Here is a 16481-nt window from a genome sequence, read left to right on the forward strand (position 1 = left end):
GCTGCTATTTTTGTGCTCAGAGAAGACGGGACAGTCTCCAAACGTCTCTGGTGTCAGCGTCTCCTCAAATTGGAGACCCGAAGAGGTCGTTCCTACCAAGACCCGGCTCTCCATAAATACACACACACACACCAACCACGGCTACGTCAGCAGCCGTCAGCTAAGATTACCACCTGTGTTCACGCGCCTTCGCCAGCGCAACTCTAATTACAGCTAATGAAATTCTGCTCCGAGGGCCCGGCGAGTGGCCGGGACGCCGGGGCCGAAGGGACAGATGCTCCAGAGCGGCCGACAGGCGACGGGGTTCAACGGGGAGTTATTTTAAATACCTCACTCATCCGTTTGTGCAGCAAATCCTATTAACCGCCGAGGCCGCGGCTTCAAAAGCGCGGCGCGTCCACACCGTTTACCCAGAATTCCTTTTCAATTTCATACCACCGGCTCGCTGCTGAGTCGGAGCCCCGTCCGATATTTAAATAAGCAAGCGAGCATTAATTATGGGAGGTTTTACCCAATATCGCGCAGCTAATTCAGACAGGGGGACGAGATTACTGGGGTAAATCCGGTTATACTGGGAGGGGCTCCAGCCCGTCTCCCCGTATGTAGGTGGCGAGGTGCATATATATATAATCATATATATACAATAATAATTTATGGTGATAAATACTGTCTGGCATTCGCCACAGCAGCCATTAGAAACCATGTCCGCCTCTTTAACTGATTATATGAAGTTCAACCTGATCCGCCGACTGACTTTATCAGCAGAGATTTAAATTTTAAAGATTAAAGTGAAGTGATTGTCACTTGTGATACACAGCAGCACAGCTCACAGTGACACAGTGAAAATTATCCTCTGTATTTAACCATCACCCTTGGTGAGCAGTGGGCAGCCATGACAGGCGCCCGGGGACCAGAAGGTTGCCGGTTCGAATCTCCAACCGCCAAGGTGCCACTGAGTAAAGCACCGTCCCCACACACTCCTCCTGCAGTGTTTCACAATAACAATCACTTCATTTTCATATCCACATGGTTGTAACTAATGGGATTTTTTTGATTATGATCATTTCAATAGAAAGTGTCATTTGATTCATTTTGACTGGTGTATCAAGTGTGACATTCACCTAAAATGAATTAATTAAGCTAGAGTCCCCTTGCAAAAATCATTAAAAAAAATCATCACACTTTTCATACTTAAGTTCACTTGAAGACAAATATGTTTACTTGCTATTTTCCATATTACAGCCTATGTAAGGCTGGTAGTAGCCTAGTGAGTAACACACTCGCCTATGAACCAGAAGACCCAGGTTCAAACCCCACTTACTACCATTGTGTCCCTGAGCAAGACACTTTACCCTGAGTGTCTCCAGGGTGGGACTGTCCCTGTAACGACTGACTGTAAGTCGCTCTGGATAAGGACGTCTGATAAATGCTGTAAATGTAAATGTAAAATGTAACAGATGCACATGTGCCTCCTACTTGATATAAGATGTTCTAGTGAAGGTGTGTTTGTGTGTGTGTATGTATATGCTTGTGACCTCGTAGCCTCGCAGTCTGGGGCTGCTGTAATTTGGGGCTGCACCGGGCGCAGCGCACAGATGGCTTTCTCAGGTGGCTCCAGAGCTCCGCCGCTCCCACGAGGCGGCGCGTGCTGAAGCAGCTTGTTTTCACAGCCGGGCCCATTTATCCTGCGAGCGGGGACAACTTTTCATTGCTCATGACCCCAACAGGCTGAAGTCGCATGATAACTTCATTCATTTTGCAGGAGAGGCCTATCTTCGGCATTCCGGTGCACGATTCAGAAACTTGGTGACAACTTGGTCATGGTTGCCAGATTGGGTGGACTCGGCAGTTTTTTTTTTTTTTTTTTACGCAAGTTTGAGTGTTGGGACAGTCATGGATCTGCCAAGGCTGCAGCAGGGCAGCATTTTATAATCAAATTGACCCAACGTGAGACCCAACGTTTGAGACCCAACAGCAATTTCATTTCGTTCTGATTTCACATCACATACTTTTATTCAACTAATGACTCAAAACGGGTTAACTAAAAAACTGAAAATTGTAAATCGTTAATGACTATTAATGTGAGCCATGATTCTACTGTAAAAATGTTGTTTTGTACACCCTTTGCCTTTTGTAACTGCCATTATAGTTTTTTTTAAGCAGTTACTGTTATAATAACTTTAACTGTGTTTATCCAAAGTGGGATAAAGTGCACATATATTCAGATTAAGTCGTAGTGTTTTTTTCTTTAAAGATGGAATTATTATAATTAATCGCTCTTTAGTCTGGCTCTGCAGACTCATTTTCACTTTTTTTCCACTGCAAAAAAGAAGTTATAAACCTCAGAAGAGTCTCATTTTCCTTCGCTCGATGGAGGGAATTAGATGAAATAATGCCCAGGCAAAAGGTCAGGGGAAATAGCTCGAGTGCCGATGCAACCTATGAAAATCCAAAACGACACCTCCAAATCCCTCATGAAGCAGAGATGACATTTGCGTTTAATAAACATCCCTGACGTGCTCGATTTAGACCACCGACCTCCTCGTCTCTTTCCGTTTCGGCCTGTCAGTTTGTACCTGCTCGTCTTGCAGAACCACGGTATCACGTCGTGTCAGTTAATTCCCTTCCTGTGCCACAGAGATGCCCCTCCACCTTGGAAAAGGTCAGAGGGAGCCCAAACCTGGGGCAGTGGTGGCCTAGCGGTTAAGGAAGTGGCCCCGTAATCAGAAGGTTGCCAGTTCGAATTCCCATCCGCCAAGGTACCACTGAGGTGCCACTGAGCTAAGCACCGTCCCCACACACTGCTCCCCGGGCGCCTGTCATGGCTGCCCACTGCTCACTCAGGGTGATGGGTTAAATGCAGGAGAAAAATTTCACTGTGTGCACCGTGTGCTGTGCTGCTGTGTATCACAAGTGACAATCACTTCACTTTAACTTCACCTGTCTGAGGATCTGAAACCGACAAAACCAATTCAAAAACACACAATTAAGCGGCAAGACAGTACAAATGCCTCCTGTTTTAATTATGTTCGTAAGTTTGTATTTATCAGCGATAAAATAAAAGTTCGACTAAGGCAGGATTACCCGTCGCAATCATGGCTGCGGTGAAAAGCTGAAGAGCTTCCTCCCCACCGCGCTGAGAGCTTAAGCAAAATGGCCTCTCTGTGACAAACTTGTCGGTGGAGTGACATTCAACCCCCACAGTGTCACAATCCGTCCCGCCCTGTCCCACCCACTCCTGGAGCACAGGAACTCTCGTCATCTTCCGACGACTGATTGCAATCTTTCGTTCGGCTTCTCTTGTCTCCTCCCGCTTGCTGCGTAGAACAATCACGCCGTGATGGAGTCAAATCAGGCAGAGAGCGGTTGGGTTCCCTGCGTTTCTGACGCAAGCGCCCCAAAATTAGCAGCTCACCTGAGAGGCGTCTCGTAACCTGCGGATCGATGCCTGGCGGGTGTCCACAGACGAAGCTAAATGTGTCCGGGCCACAAGAAGTCCGATAAAAGCGGATCGGGTCCAATATCGCATGATTTGGTTGCGCCTGAAGCCCCCTGTGCGCATGATCGATGACTTCGAGAAAAACCCCATCCTGTATCTTCTGCCTCTTTAATTAGGGCTGCATGCATCCTGACTAAATGGACAAAATACGATTATCGATTCACGCTGAAGGCTTAAACTAATTCATTTAATGACCTGCTGACAGAATACACAGTTTGACTGAATTTGTATTCACTGGTACGTGATGCTACTGTAAGTTCTCTAGGTTCTCCATTTTTGTAAAACAATAAAAAGTACCCCACCCCAATGAAGCATCTGACTTTCGCAAAATGCAACGGCACTGAGCGGGCGGGGCGCGGTGACCTTGGTCCTTTTGTTGAACCCCGAGGGCACCGGGGACGTCACCATTAATCCATGGAAAGAGGCTGCGTGGTCACCTTATGCGGGTTGCTGGTTTCCAATAATAGGCTCCTGCCATTGGGGCAGCCGTGGCCTAGTGGTTAAAGAAGCGGCCCCGTAATCAGGTGGTTGCCGGTTCGCCTCTGAGGTGCCACCGAGCAAAGCACCGTCCCCACACACTGTTCCCTGGGCGCCTGTCATGGCTGCCCGTTGCTCACCAAGGGTGATGGGTTAAATACAGAGGACACGTTTCACTGTGTGCACCGTGTGCTGTGCCGCTGTGTATCACAATGACAATCAATTCAGTTTATTAGTAGACTGAGAGGTCAGCCCCCAAAAACCACCCGGTTTTTCACAGTCTTCCAGAAGGTCCTGTTAAAACCCATGTTTGTGATATGGGGCTTTTCAAGATAATGTCCCTTCTGTGTCCCTCAGCCCTTTCATGAAAATGCTGCCATTAGTTCATACTAATGTGACGCTCTGTCAAGATCCCCGGGCGAAATTTGCAGAAGCAGACGAGCTATCAGACACATCGGTGGCAGCCAGGGCGAACTGGCCGGGGGTGAGATTTCAGTCGATTACCGTAATTAAAAGGAGACGTGGGCCTGGCGATGAATGGGTTTCCCGCGCTTCGTGCGACTCACCGCTCTCACAAGAGTGGGGGTTCTTACATGTCCATGCGGGGAAATAATGAACGGATCCCCATGCCTGATCCTTCTCTGCCTGCCAGCCTGCGGCTGGCTGATCGCAAACAAACCCCGGCACGTGGCACATGAAAGAGGCGCGATAAAGGCCCGTTTCCCGCTATCTGGCCCCTCGCAGCGTTCCGTATGAATGGCCTCGCCCCGGCTAATCTGCTTCCCAGATGCAGGGCTTACGGCGGCCATATCGCAACATCGGCTCCCCCGGCAGCCCGGAGCCTGGCTCCGAGACTCGCAGGGTCAGGTCCGGGGTCCCTTCTTCCTCCGGCATGAGCCGTCTGAGAAGTCAGGTCCCTACGCCAGGGCCTGCAGAATCTGATCTCAGGGAATATAGATTTATGTATATTAAAGTCTGTTTGGCACAACAACATGTTTTTTTTTTTGCAGTTTTTGGCAGCAGTATTTAGGCATAAAATAAATAAAACCCATATTTTAGCAAATCATTGAGTTGTTCTGTCTTTCTGTTATCTCTTGTGATGAAGAGTGTGCTTCCCAGTCATCGTTTTGCACACCTTACCGTAGTTTGCAGACAGTCCCTTACTTAGTAGCAGTCTTGTTCTGGGCACCTTCCTCCTGAAATCGTTTACAATTAAAATACTTAAGGCATCGTGTACGGTTCTAACGTACCGTCCATAACCAACCCTGGATCAACCGGGATGAAGATGCACCCTCAGGACCAGCATAAGTCTGGGGATGAGGCGCGCGCCCCATCTGCCAGAATCTGATCTTTTGCAGCCATCTCGGAGATCAATGTCTGCAGGAGGTCATCCGTCTTCTGACAGAGTTCTTTTGATTGTTGCAGCAAGGTAATGAGCTGCCCGATGGCCTACCACACATACACACACACACACCAACCCACACACACACACCAACCTCTCTCAATAACAAGAGATGGGGATATGGTGGTTTTGATCATGAATAGATTGAAGGGCGCCTGGTCCATTCTAATACGCTGGAGCCGTATGAGACTGTTAGTCGCAGTCGGGGGTTACAGGGGGGCCGGGGGAAGTTTAACAACGGCAACGGAGGAACAAGTTACTCTCCAAGGTGAGATGACTTCTTCGCTTAAGCAAAAGGGCGTAATAAATATTCGCTTTTACTTAACTTTCCTTCTGGACGGAGCCTTTTCCTGTCTTTAAAAATAATTCTTTTTGTTTTCCCGCATTAATGCCCGTCAGAATGTGCGTCACTGCAGCCGTTACCCGACGTGAAAAACGTACGGGTTTGTGCACTTGATTGTGCACTTGAATAAAACGCTGGGGTCTATAGAGCATCAGCTGGATTTAGATTTTTTAATGGAGAAAGTGAAAGTGAAGTGGGGGAGCAGCGTGTGGGGCTGGACCTCAGTGGCACATCGGCGGTTCGGGATTTGAACCCGCGACCTTCTGACCACGATTCTGCTTCCTCGCCCGTTAGTGCTGCGGTGCGTCGCGATGACAAAAACAATCACTTTCACTTCAAGTTCAGCAAGGGTGCAAAAGAAAATGTGGTGCAGGCCAAATCTGCTAATAACGTCTCGACCGAAAAAGGTCACAATCTCCCGTGCAGCGGCAGCGCATTAAATGATTTACTCCGAAATTGATTTCGGCCTTTTTTTTTCCGCCGACGAACGCTGTGGCGGCAGAAATCAATGGCGGGCTTAAGATGAAAATGCCTATACTTTACTGTAAATGTGCGCCGCCATTAAGCCAGTGATCCATGGTGGGCTGCCATGACTCCAGCCGCCTCTGGGCTCCAGCTCTACACAGCGGGACCCTTAACAGCCATCCATTAAGGTGCGAGGAAGCAGGCGACAGGGAGACGGAGGTGTTCTGGGTGGCAGGAGTGCTGATGCCGGCACAGAAAAAAAAGGCTCATTCCCCACCGCCGGTGCTGCTCGCGGGCTTCTTAACGGCGCGAAGTCAGTCGAGGTGAAGAGTCTCGCTTACAGGACAGACGAGAGTAACGAGACTCCAAACGCAGCCTGCAACAAGATGGCAACGTGCCCATGCCACCCATACCTAAAGCTGTAAATCTTAGCCTAAATTTCAATCATTTTGGCTCATGTATAGTGCCCATCCTTTCCGTATGATTTCCTGCTTGTAAACGTGTTTCGGTGATTGGCAAAAGTGTTGTAAATTAGTTTTATTAATTTATTCGTTCTTTTGATTTGCAATTCTCGTCCACCGTCGCCAGGTGATGCTTTATAATTATCGCGAGAGACATGTGAAAATGGATGCTGAGGAGGTGAAACGGAGGCTAGCCGCTGATGATCATATTTTAAACCTGTTCATTTCGCCACACTTTTCCTTTCCCTCTTAGTCTCATGGGGGGCACAAAGAAAGCTGGGCTTTTAAACAGCTGTACTTATCGGGTTCGTGCCCAATCGGGCGATTACAGCTCTACCCTCTGAAGACACCTGGGCACCACACCCACGGCCGATTATCAGCACTTCACTCCATGCATGAATTTTTTACGCTGTAGATGTGTTGTTTTCCTCAACATACTAAACAGCCCTAAACGCGATTTCATGATGCGAAATGGAGAGTTTTGTTGCAGTGGAGGTCTGTATCGTGGTACTGTTACAACCGTACCAAACACAACCACTCTCACCCACACAGAGACTGGAAGCCATAAAAAAAAATCACCATGTTGAATCACAGTGAGATCAATGCAACGAAAGTCAAGAGCAGCAATAAGTATTCGTTAAAACATTCTAAACTATAAATATAGGATATGGTTGATATCAAACCAGACAACTGAATATTAGAAATGGTTGCTGTCAACATGGTTTTAGAAGCGACCACGGTTCTTTCTGCATAACTTGTTATGCATCACAAAAGGCCAGAAGTAAGCAGACCCGGTAATTACCGCCATTGTCCCTGTTTCTGGCCCACCATGCCAGACAAAAGGTTTTTAAAGCTCTGAGTCCTCACGCTGCCGTACTGTAAGGCGGGCGAAGCGCTGGTGAGATCTGGGGCAGCAGGACTGGAGGATCTCCGTTGAGAACGATTCGGCGTTTCTGAGGCGGGATAATCAGGTTAAGCCACGGAGAGACGGGACCCTCTTAGCCGAGCAATGGCGAGGACAGGAGATGCAACGTAGTCAAAGTCATTAGCACTCTATTATTTTAATTATGCACTCAGCCTCTCTAGAAAGACAAACCACTCTGCCACAAACAAAGGAGTCCAGAGGATGTATGCATATTTACTGGCTGCAAGTGAACACACCATGCAGATGATGCCCTGTGTGGGTAATATGGCTTGCTGTTGAGGGGTGAGAACCATGTCGGCATCAGTGAGGTGCCAAGCAAATAAAAGCTAGCTTAAGATTCTTAATATTTTTAAAGTTATTAAACAAAACCTAATTGAGTTTACACTCATTATGGCTGTTTAAAAATGTAGGAAAAAACTGTAAAAGTGTCGTTATGGTAATGTTTGTTTCGTCCACATGGTTCTGGCCGCCCGATACGCATCCTGTGCATGAAGCAAGTTTCGCAGACGAGATGCTTATAAGCCATTCAGGGCACATCTTCACGTCATTCGCCGCATTTCGCTTCATTTGTCTTCCTGTAATGGATCGACAGTCAAATGCATAGCCTGGATTTAGGCGCAGCCCGACGTTCTCTGCAAGTCCGGACCGTGAATACAGAGGCTTTATCTCTTATTACTATGCAGACGCGGTGTGGTGCGCGGCATCCGGCACGGCCATAAAAGCTTTTCTATTACATTTAAGCTTATAAAAGCACATTGGTTCTAAAAGGATAACAGCATTTTGCTGTTTCATGGTAGCAGCGACAGTTGCTTCTATTTTAGCATGGAAAGCATGACAACTTGTGCGATTTTGGTCGTTCCTCATCATGCGATGGTTAAATCGTATTTACCGACAGAACAAGTAAAGCAAATTTCTTTCATGGCATGGAACGAGCCAACGGCAACTGGACAGGTGTGACGAAACCTCGGAGCTCTCGATTCCCCTCTCCACCCTGCGAACGCAGCAGAAGACCGGGAGTCTGGAGACACTTTGTTTCCTAAATGAATATACGTATCATCTGGCCACGGCTCCACCGACACGCCGCTGGCAGGGTAATGGAGTTACGGACCTCCTGCCGTACTTTTTTTCCCCAGTTCGGACGACTTTGTTCCCCCCTCGCCCGACCTCCTTTGTAGGGATTAGGCACTCGTAAACACATCAACCATCTGTGGGACCCGTAGACGGCGAGCTTGCAGAAAACCGCCGCGGTCGTCTGTCACGCTAATTTGTTCGTGGGCCCTTCCTTCCCCTCCCCAGGCAGGACAGATAAGAATAATGTTCTGCATCGTCGGCACATTTTATTCCTGACCGCACACCTGCCAGGGCTGGTGGATCGGAAATAAAATGCGGGCGGGTCACTTCGGCGAGTTCCCCCGACTTCCCTCCAGAGCGGCCGGCGGGAGCCGCGGCGTCGAGCGGAGGTGTCACCGAGCCGGTGACATTGAGGAACGGGGACCCGGGCGGTGACGAGGACGTGGATGGCGTGCGCGGGACCTTCGTTACTGATGCGGAGAGAATGGACGGGTACGACATAAATAAAAGTCTCAAGGAGGGGAGCAATGTCACCGGGAAGCAGATAAGCGGACTGGGGCTGAGGAGTCCAACATGGCGGCTAATATTCAAATACAATTCGCGAACATGGCAAAGGTGAGCGATGGCTGCCGTAATCGTCTTTAAATCTCGTGTTCTTTGCGCTGTTGATCCGGTCAGTCAATCAGTACGTTTAAATGCAAAGTTTTGTTGCTTCTTTAGACTTTTCTACTAATCGATCAAGTGACAGACGGTGAATTAGTGAACACGGCGTCGCCCCATCAGAACTCAACACTAATTGTAATACGAGTCTACATGTATGCAGATATTCCCTCATCGACAGACATTTCCAGCGACCAGAGTCGCTTACAACATGAACAACGTCTGGACTGGAGCTGTCATGAATTCCATGATGGAAAAACACAATTGTAGGTTTTTCTGCTTGACCTTTTAAATCGCAGCAAGAAATGGCGCTAAATTGGACTCGTGTTGTGCTGAACTGTATGTTTGCAAATGAGATGCTGCGTCTTCTGGGCCGAAGTTCAGAGAAGAGGATGTGATAATGCATCACATGAAATCCCAATAGGACTCACCGTTCAGTCATTCGCGGGCTGTGAGTTGTGTTCACGTGTAGTATAGAAGGCCGGTTTTGGTCTGACCAACACAGTTCTTCTGACAGCACCGCGGTTGAACGTTTGCACGGTAAAAAGGACAACGCTCACCGACAACAATCACGTTGTTAGAAAGATACAGTAAGAAGTTTTGAGGCATTTTGCTCTGCTTTGCATCCCAGTAAAAGAACCCGGAAAATTGCCAGTGAAATAAGGAGAAGTGAAGGGTGCGCGTGTAAACAGGAAAATTTATAAGGTTCACCGTCCGGCCGTGTCCGGGACGCCGTGATGGATGGAGGCAGGGAAGTCGGTTGTTCTTGCTGCGCGAGGAGCAAGTTCACTAACCAGGGACTTCATCGATCTCCCTCCCGCCGGAAGGGGAATGCGGCGAAGAGCAGATCATTCGGTGCCACTGTGCCTGTGTGGAGCTGGTGCCGGGAGGAGAAATAAAGAGGAACGGCGGAACTGCAGCTACGGCATCCTTTTAAAGCGTCAAAAGTATAGATTTAGACAAGGATGAATGGAGACGCCACAGGATGTACAGGACGTGTGCGTTTCGTTTCTTCTCATCCCTCCGGCCACACGAACTCAACGGGTTCTGACATTTCAATAGATTTGAAATAAAACTGACTCGTGGTCCCTTTTTAAAATATCGCGGCGGGTTTTACATGATTCCATCATAACGGTGAAGAGCCGTGAGGAGCGTAGTTCACGTTCTCATGAAACACAACCCCCTGCTGCCTGCTCCATCTTTCATGTCCAAGAGGCGCTTTTAATAAACCAATAAATTACAGCAGCGTAAGTGACAGTGTATCACGGCCGCGCGGTGACAGCGGGCTGACAGGCGATTTCGCCGTAAAACAATCTCATCCAGATACACCGTTATACAAAAAATATCGAACTGTTTTATCTCATTTTAAGTTGGGGGCAAAAAAAGATAAAAAAGTGGGAGTTTTAACTTTTAAATTATTTTAATTCGGAGAGTAGATTTAAATAGAAGTTCACAGCAGCAGAAAATAACGGGTTCATGGGTCAATAAGGTGGCCAGGTTGAAAGAGAAAACCCGCCGGGAGGATGAAAGGTTACGTTGTGAGAAAATGGTTCGGCCGAAAGGTCACCGTCATGTGATCTGCTCAGACAGCAAACCCTTTGGAGAAGACTTATTGTCCCACAGAATGCAATGGACAATTGAGGAGGACACAGGCTGCTCGGGTTCGTTTAAAATGCCTTCGATGCATAATTTTCTTTAATTTCCTAAGAAAATTCCACAAATTTTATATCAGAAGAGGTGCCACCGAGCACCCTGGGCGCCTGTCATGGCTGCCCACTGCTCACCAAGGGTGGCGGTTAAATGGCGAGGACACATTTCACTGTGACTCCACCGTGTGCTGTGCTGTGTTTCACAATGAAAATCACTTCACTTTCAACTTCCAGCTTTAAAATGTGGGGATTCTTTTGCCCTCCGTGTCCTGCGCAAAAGGTTCAACTTTTAAGTGGCCCCAGCAGAATTGCTGCAAGCGGGGTCTGGACATCAATTTAAAGGCTGATGAAAGTAAAACTCTGTGGACGGCGTGTGTTCATGTTGTGAAGTCATTTGAGGCCATTTGCAGCACAATCTGAACCCAACAACCACCTTCCATGGGCGCTTTTTTATTTTTTTATGGACCACCACCCTCATTAAAGATCTCCTCGTCTCCCAGCGCTACGTTCTTCCAGCCACATTTCCCCCCCTTTGAGACGCTGTAAGATTCACTGGCTGGTCCTGCATCTCCCCAAAAGCCCAGAGGAAAGAGGGGTGACGTTGATTAAGTGCGGACCGGGCGTCCCTGGAGACTCCGCACCCCTGTTGTTACAGCCAGTGTTTCGAGCTGGCAAATGAGTCGGGCAGGAGGAAAACGGTTCACTCGGACTGGAGAAATACGACGCCTGATGTTAATACTCACGCTATTCACAACTATATAGAACGTGCATTTGTTTTAATGGCTGGTGTGGTACTAAGTTCTATACAATCACTGCACTCCGGAACCAATCTCATAAAGAAGCGTTGTTTATCGGCTAGTCCTTGTACTCGGCCATTTGAATAAGTCACGCTAATGGAAGCAGAGCCTGGCCTGGCAGGACGGCGTGGCATGACAAATGCCCCCGGTCCCGTCGTCTTATGCACACAGCAGATGCATGCGGAGCCGTGAACCAATTACATCGAGCAGACTAATGGGCCCGGGTGCATGTGCGGTCTGAACTGGCGTTGGCCATTATTTTGCTGCAATTAAAACATTGAAATAGGACGGAATTAAATGTGGCGCCGAGCAGGTCGCACGCAGCCAAAGAGAAGAAGCACAAGGCGCTCGTTTTCTGGCAGAGGATGGAATGAAGCGAAGTGCCGCATCTCTTCAACCGCATCTCCATCAAAAAGTCAGATAAACAGCACGTACAGCATTAACACTACATTAACATTTAGAGCATTTACCAGACGCCCTTATCCGAAGCGACTTACAGTCAGTAGTTACAGGGACTGTCCCCCCCCCTGGAGACACTCAGGGTTAAGTGTCCTGCTCAGGGACACAATGGTAGTAAGTGGGATTTGAACCTGGGTCTTCTGGTTCACAGGCTAGTGTGTTACCCACTAGGCTACTAGCACCCAGTGGACGTTACCCATGGCACGTATACAGAACAACAACCCGTTTAACGCCTCTGGATTAATGCTGAAAGACGTCAAAAGGCCACCATGCGTCACACACGTCCTTTTGTAAATTTGTTCCCATGCTGCACAGACGAAGGAGCCTGTTATTTATGAGATCGACAGATCGACTGGGTGGGGCGTGGCAGGCATCCAGCCTCCCTGTTTTAGAATACACTCGTGGGTAAAATCCGCTAATGTCCGTTAAAGCTCTGGCTTTTTAGTCACGGCCCTTATCTCAGTGGTAAACTGCCATTAAAGGTCACGCTTGTGCTTTGTTACTGTCACCGACTCATGTTTAAAATTTGCCATTCAGATCAGGCCGGCCGACTGCCATTTCAAAGTTTGCCCTGCATAATTCCTCCATGCAGGCTCCCTTGCTGGACTGTATCACATTGATCCTGGTCTGCACCGTAGCAATCAGCGATACGGCAAAAATGCATAAAAAAATGGCAAGTACATTTATAAAAGACCATGCAGTGTGTCCTCCAAACCTGCACGACAAAATCTAGGCAAGGTAGTAGCCTAGTGGGTAACACACTTGCCTGTGAACCAGAAGACCCAGGCTCAAATCCAACTTAATACCATTGTGTCCCTGGGCAAGACACTTAACCCTGTAACTACTGATTGTAAGTCGCTCTGGATAAGGGTGTCTGGTAAATGCTGTAAATGTAATGTAATGTTAGGGAGAGCCAACTTCCAAAAACCAGGGGGTAGTAACCAGCACAGCAGAGGAGGACATTTAGAGCTTGGACAGGATTTCATTTAAAGGTGTTCGGCACCGACTTGTTGCCGTGTCATTTCTAGTCCTTCATAAGTCACTACTGTCCCTCTGAAACTGTGGCAGGAGTCTTTCAACTAAGAACGCTAGAAGTACTGAACAGTTTTCACTGGTGCCCTATGATGCGAAATGTCCCATGCTTGTCTTGTGTTTCCTTTCTTTAATCTACAAGTCAGGGTTTGTCCCTTGATACACGCAGAATCTGAGCCAATCAGATCAGAGTCTTTTAACGGAAGGTGGAGAGTTTTTTTTAAAGTGAATTGAAGTGATTGTCACTTGTGATACACAGCAGCACAGCACACAGTGCACACAGTGAAACGTGTCCTCCGTATTTAACCCATCACCCTTGGTGAGCAGTGGGCAGCCATAAAAGGCGCCCGGGGAGCAGTGTGTGGGGACGGTGCTTTGCTCAGTGGCACCTTGGCGGATCGGGATTCGAACTGGCAACCTTCTGATTACGGGGCCACTTCCTTATGTTGGTAAGACATGTCAAACTTAAGCATTTGCAAAAGGGCAGACATGAGTGGGAGGATCAAAATCTATGGCTTGAAAGTATTCGGGAAAGTAATTTCGAAGTTTGTCGCATGCCCTAGTTTAATATGATTTAGCACCACTGTTTCGGAATGCCGTGGTCATGGCAAGGCATTGATGTGGTAGGCCGGCTTTCTTTTTCTGGATGGAATGTGGCAAAACGTTACAAAACCTAAGATGGATTTGTTAGCCATTGGGTTAGAAGACAATGTTGGACCATAAAAGTTGCTTCTTTGCCCACTCTGACTTGCTATTACAGCAATTCACTATCACCTCTTGTGGTTTGCAGTGGTACTACAAGACAGGGACTGCCCTGCTAAGTGGTCTGCATGTTAACTCCAGAAAATATCACTGCAATATAGATGTCTTTTATCAAGACTGATAAAGAGGACATATAATCTCATCTTGTAACTCATACCTGCCTTGACATACAATGCCCAATAGTGGCAGGTTGCCGGTGAGGTGCTGAGACGTCCCATGGAGAGTCAATATCCGAAAATTGATGGAGTGGTGCAGCGCTGTGCATCCCTGTTCATCTGGTTCCTCATGACTGGCACATCTCAGGATGTTTCGGGACAATTTTGCCAAAGACCAATTGTTCCTTTGTTGGAGTGGGAGGGAGATTAGATGTCAGCTGAAAGGCCCACAGGACCACAGGGGTGGTAGTAGCCTAGTGGGTAACACACTCACCTGTAAACCAGAAGATGCAGGTTCAAACCCCGTTTACTACCATTGTGTCCCTGAGAAAGACACTTAACCCTGAGTGTCTCCAGGGGGGGACTGTCCCCGTAACTACTGATTGTAAGTCGCTCTGGATAAGGGAGTCTGGTAAATGCAGCAAATGCTGCTTTTCACATCACGGCCAAATCGGGGCAAGGTAACCAACCTTTACCACCCAAACATGTGCAGAGAAGGAGAAGAGATGAAAGAGAAGATGACAGGGAAGCAGGGTAAAGGGAGTAAAGACAGAAGAAAGGGGAGCCGGACAAACAGAATTATAAAGCAGGTACCCGGCGACAGCTGGCCTGAGATCAGCTGGCATCTGGCTGCCACCGCCCTGATCCCTGACAGAGGCCGGGATGATGCAGTAAAGCTCAAATGTCCCCTCGTGCTCCTCACTCATTACGGCTCATTACGGTTCCGCTATCCAGACCGAGACAATGCAGCCGATGAAATATTTATCGTACAGCAGGCGTGATCGCTTTTCACCACGTGAGCGGTAAAAATAACCGCTTTCCATGGGGTCTCTGAAAGGGTTTATGTAACTGGTCACAACCAAGGCAAAGGTCTGGATGCAGATGCTGGGTTATCCTGTTCCCAACTCTGGCAACAACAAAAGGGAACCGTGGGACCGGCTCCCAGGCAGCTGCTGTTGGGGAAGCTTGCATGTGTTTCTAAAAGGATCAACTGGCATCCATTTCAGCAGCTTAGCCCCTGAACTGGACCTGATACACAGATCCCGGCACAACACACTCATCCAAATCCTCCGGCATCTGGCCTCGGGCCGCGTCCCCAAAGCAGGTGGACGCATAAACGTCACAGCTTTTCAGGCGGTATAGGAGCTTATCGCCCCAGACCCGTCGCATGGAAGCATATTTACCGTTCACAGCAAAACAGGGTCGCGCAGATGTCAACGAGCTCGTGTTTTACACATCAGGACGTAATACCCCTTCATTCAACTGTGTCCCATATGCATACAGTTATAAACAGCAGCTAAATTAAAAAAAGAAAGGAAAAGGCTATGGCAGCAAATAAGGCATAATTTCAGTTTATTTCGTTTTATCTATATTTGTGTACAAAATAAATTTACTGTATTGAAATATGTCTGAGAAAAGGAAAAAACATCAGTACCTGTAATGTAGTGTTTTAATCAGTTTTGGACATGTAAATGCGTGCACGTTAGGGATATGGCTGGGGGTCTATATTCCGGGTCATCTAGTGGCAAACGCAATACAGCGAATGAAATTCAAATGCCACAAAATATTGCACGCCTCAGATGGGAGCAGAATGCAAATAATGTACGGTGCAAAATGCCATTGATTGCTTTTATGCTGAATCGCAGACCGAGTTGGGCCCAGATATTGCATGCATTACAATAGCTTCCCTACACCGGGGCTTACATGGTACACTGGGGCCTCGGTGCAAACTGGTTGTCACTACATGCTGTTATACAAAAAAAGAAGTTCCCAAAGTTGCCAAGCTCAGGTGCCAAGGGGACGCATCAGGTTGCCAACCCATAAACAGTGACTTGCAACGCTGTCTTAAATATTTCCCAACGTTGCGTAAGATGGCAGCCAGTGGCGGTAGGGAGGCTGATTTAGAGGAGAGACAGAGAGCCCAACTCCCTCAGCACTAATTAGTTCAGAACCCAAAATTAGGCCGCGCCACAGATAAAAAACACTGCCAGGGCATAATTTTTTACATTCTCTCAGTGGTGATGTGCATGCTGTAATAAGCGTCTTTTAATGTGGTTCAATTTACTTGCAATCATATAAAACAGCGGTCCTCAAACTTGTGCCACCATCATAAGCATAGGTATATTTTTACTCCTAACATGAATATTATTTATTTTTGCATTAACCAGACACCATTATCCAGAGCGCTTTACAATGAGTAGTTACAGGGACAGTCCCCCCCTGGAGACACTCAGGGTTAAGTGTCCTGCTCAGGGACACGATGGTAATATGTGGGGTCTGTACCTGGGTCTTCTGGTTCATAGGCGAGTGTGTTAACCACTAGG

At 47.8% G+C, this 16481-nt stretch overlaps 1 protein-coding gene across 3 annotated transcripts in view; it reads left to right on the forward strand.

Moving 5' to 3' along the window:
- pex5la (peroxisomal biogenesis factor 5-like a) overlaps nucleotides 1–16481 on the forward strand; it is a 49075-nt gene that overhangs the window by 6935 nt on the left and 25659 nt on the right. For 2 of the 3 annotated variants that reach the window (XM_029000233.1, XM_029000235.1), the window contains exon 1: nucleotides 8969–9258. The exons of the other annotated variant lie outside the window; for it this stretch is intronic. In XM_029000233.1, the coding sequence (XP_028856066.1) occupies nucleotides 9217–9258 (42 nt within the window). In that variant the 5' untranslated portion in view covers nucleotides 8969–9216. Of the gene's footprint in view, nucleotides 1–8968; nucleotides 9259–16481 lie in introns of those variants that run through there. 3 annotated transcript variants of the gene reach the window in all.

This window comes from Denticeps clupeoides, chromosome 13 (genome assembly GCF_900700375.1).
Source record: "Denticeps clupeoides chromosome 13, fDenClu1.1, whole genome shotgun sequence".
NCBI lineage: Eukaryota > Metazoa > Chordata > Actinopteri > Clupeiformes > Denticipitidae > Denticeps > Denticeps clupeoides.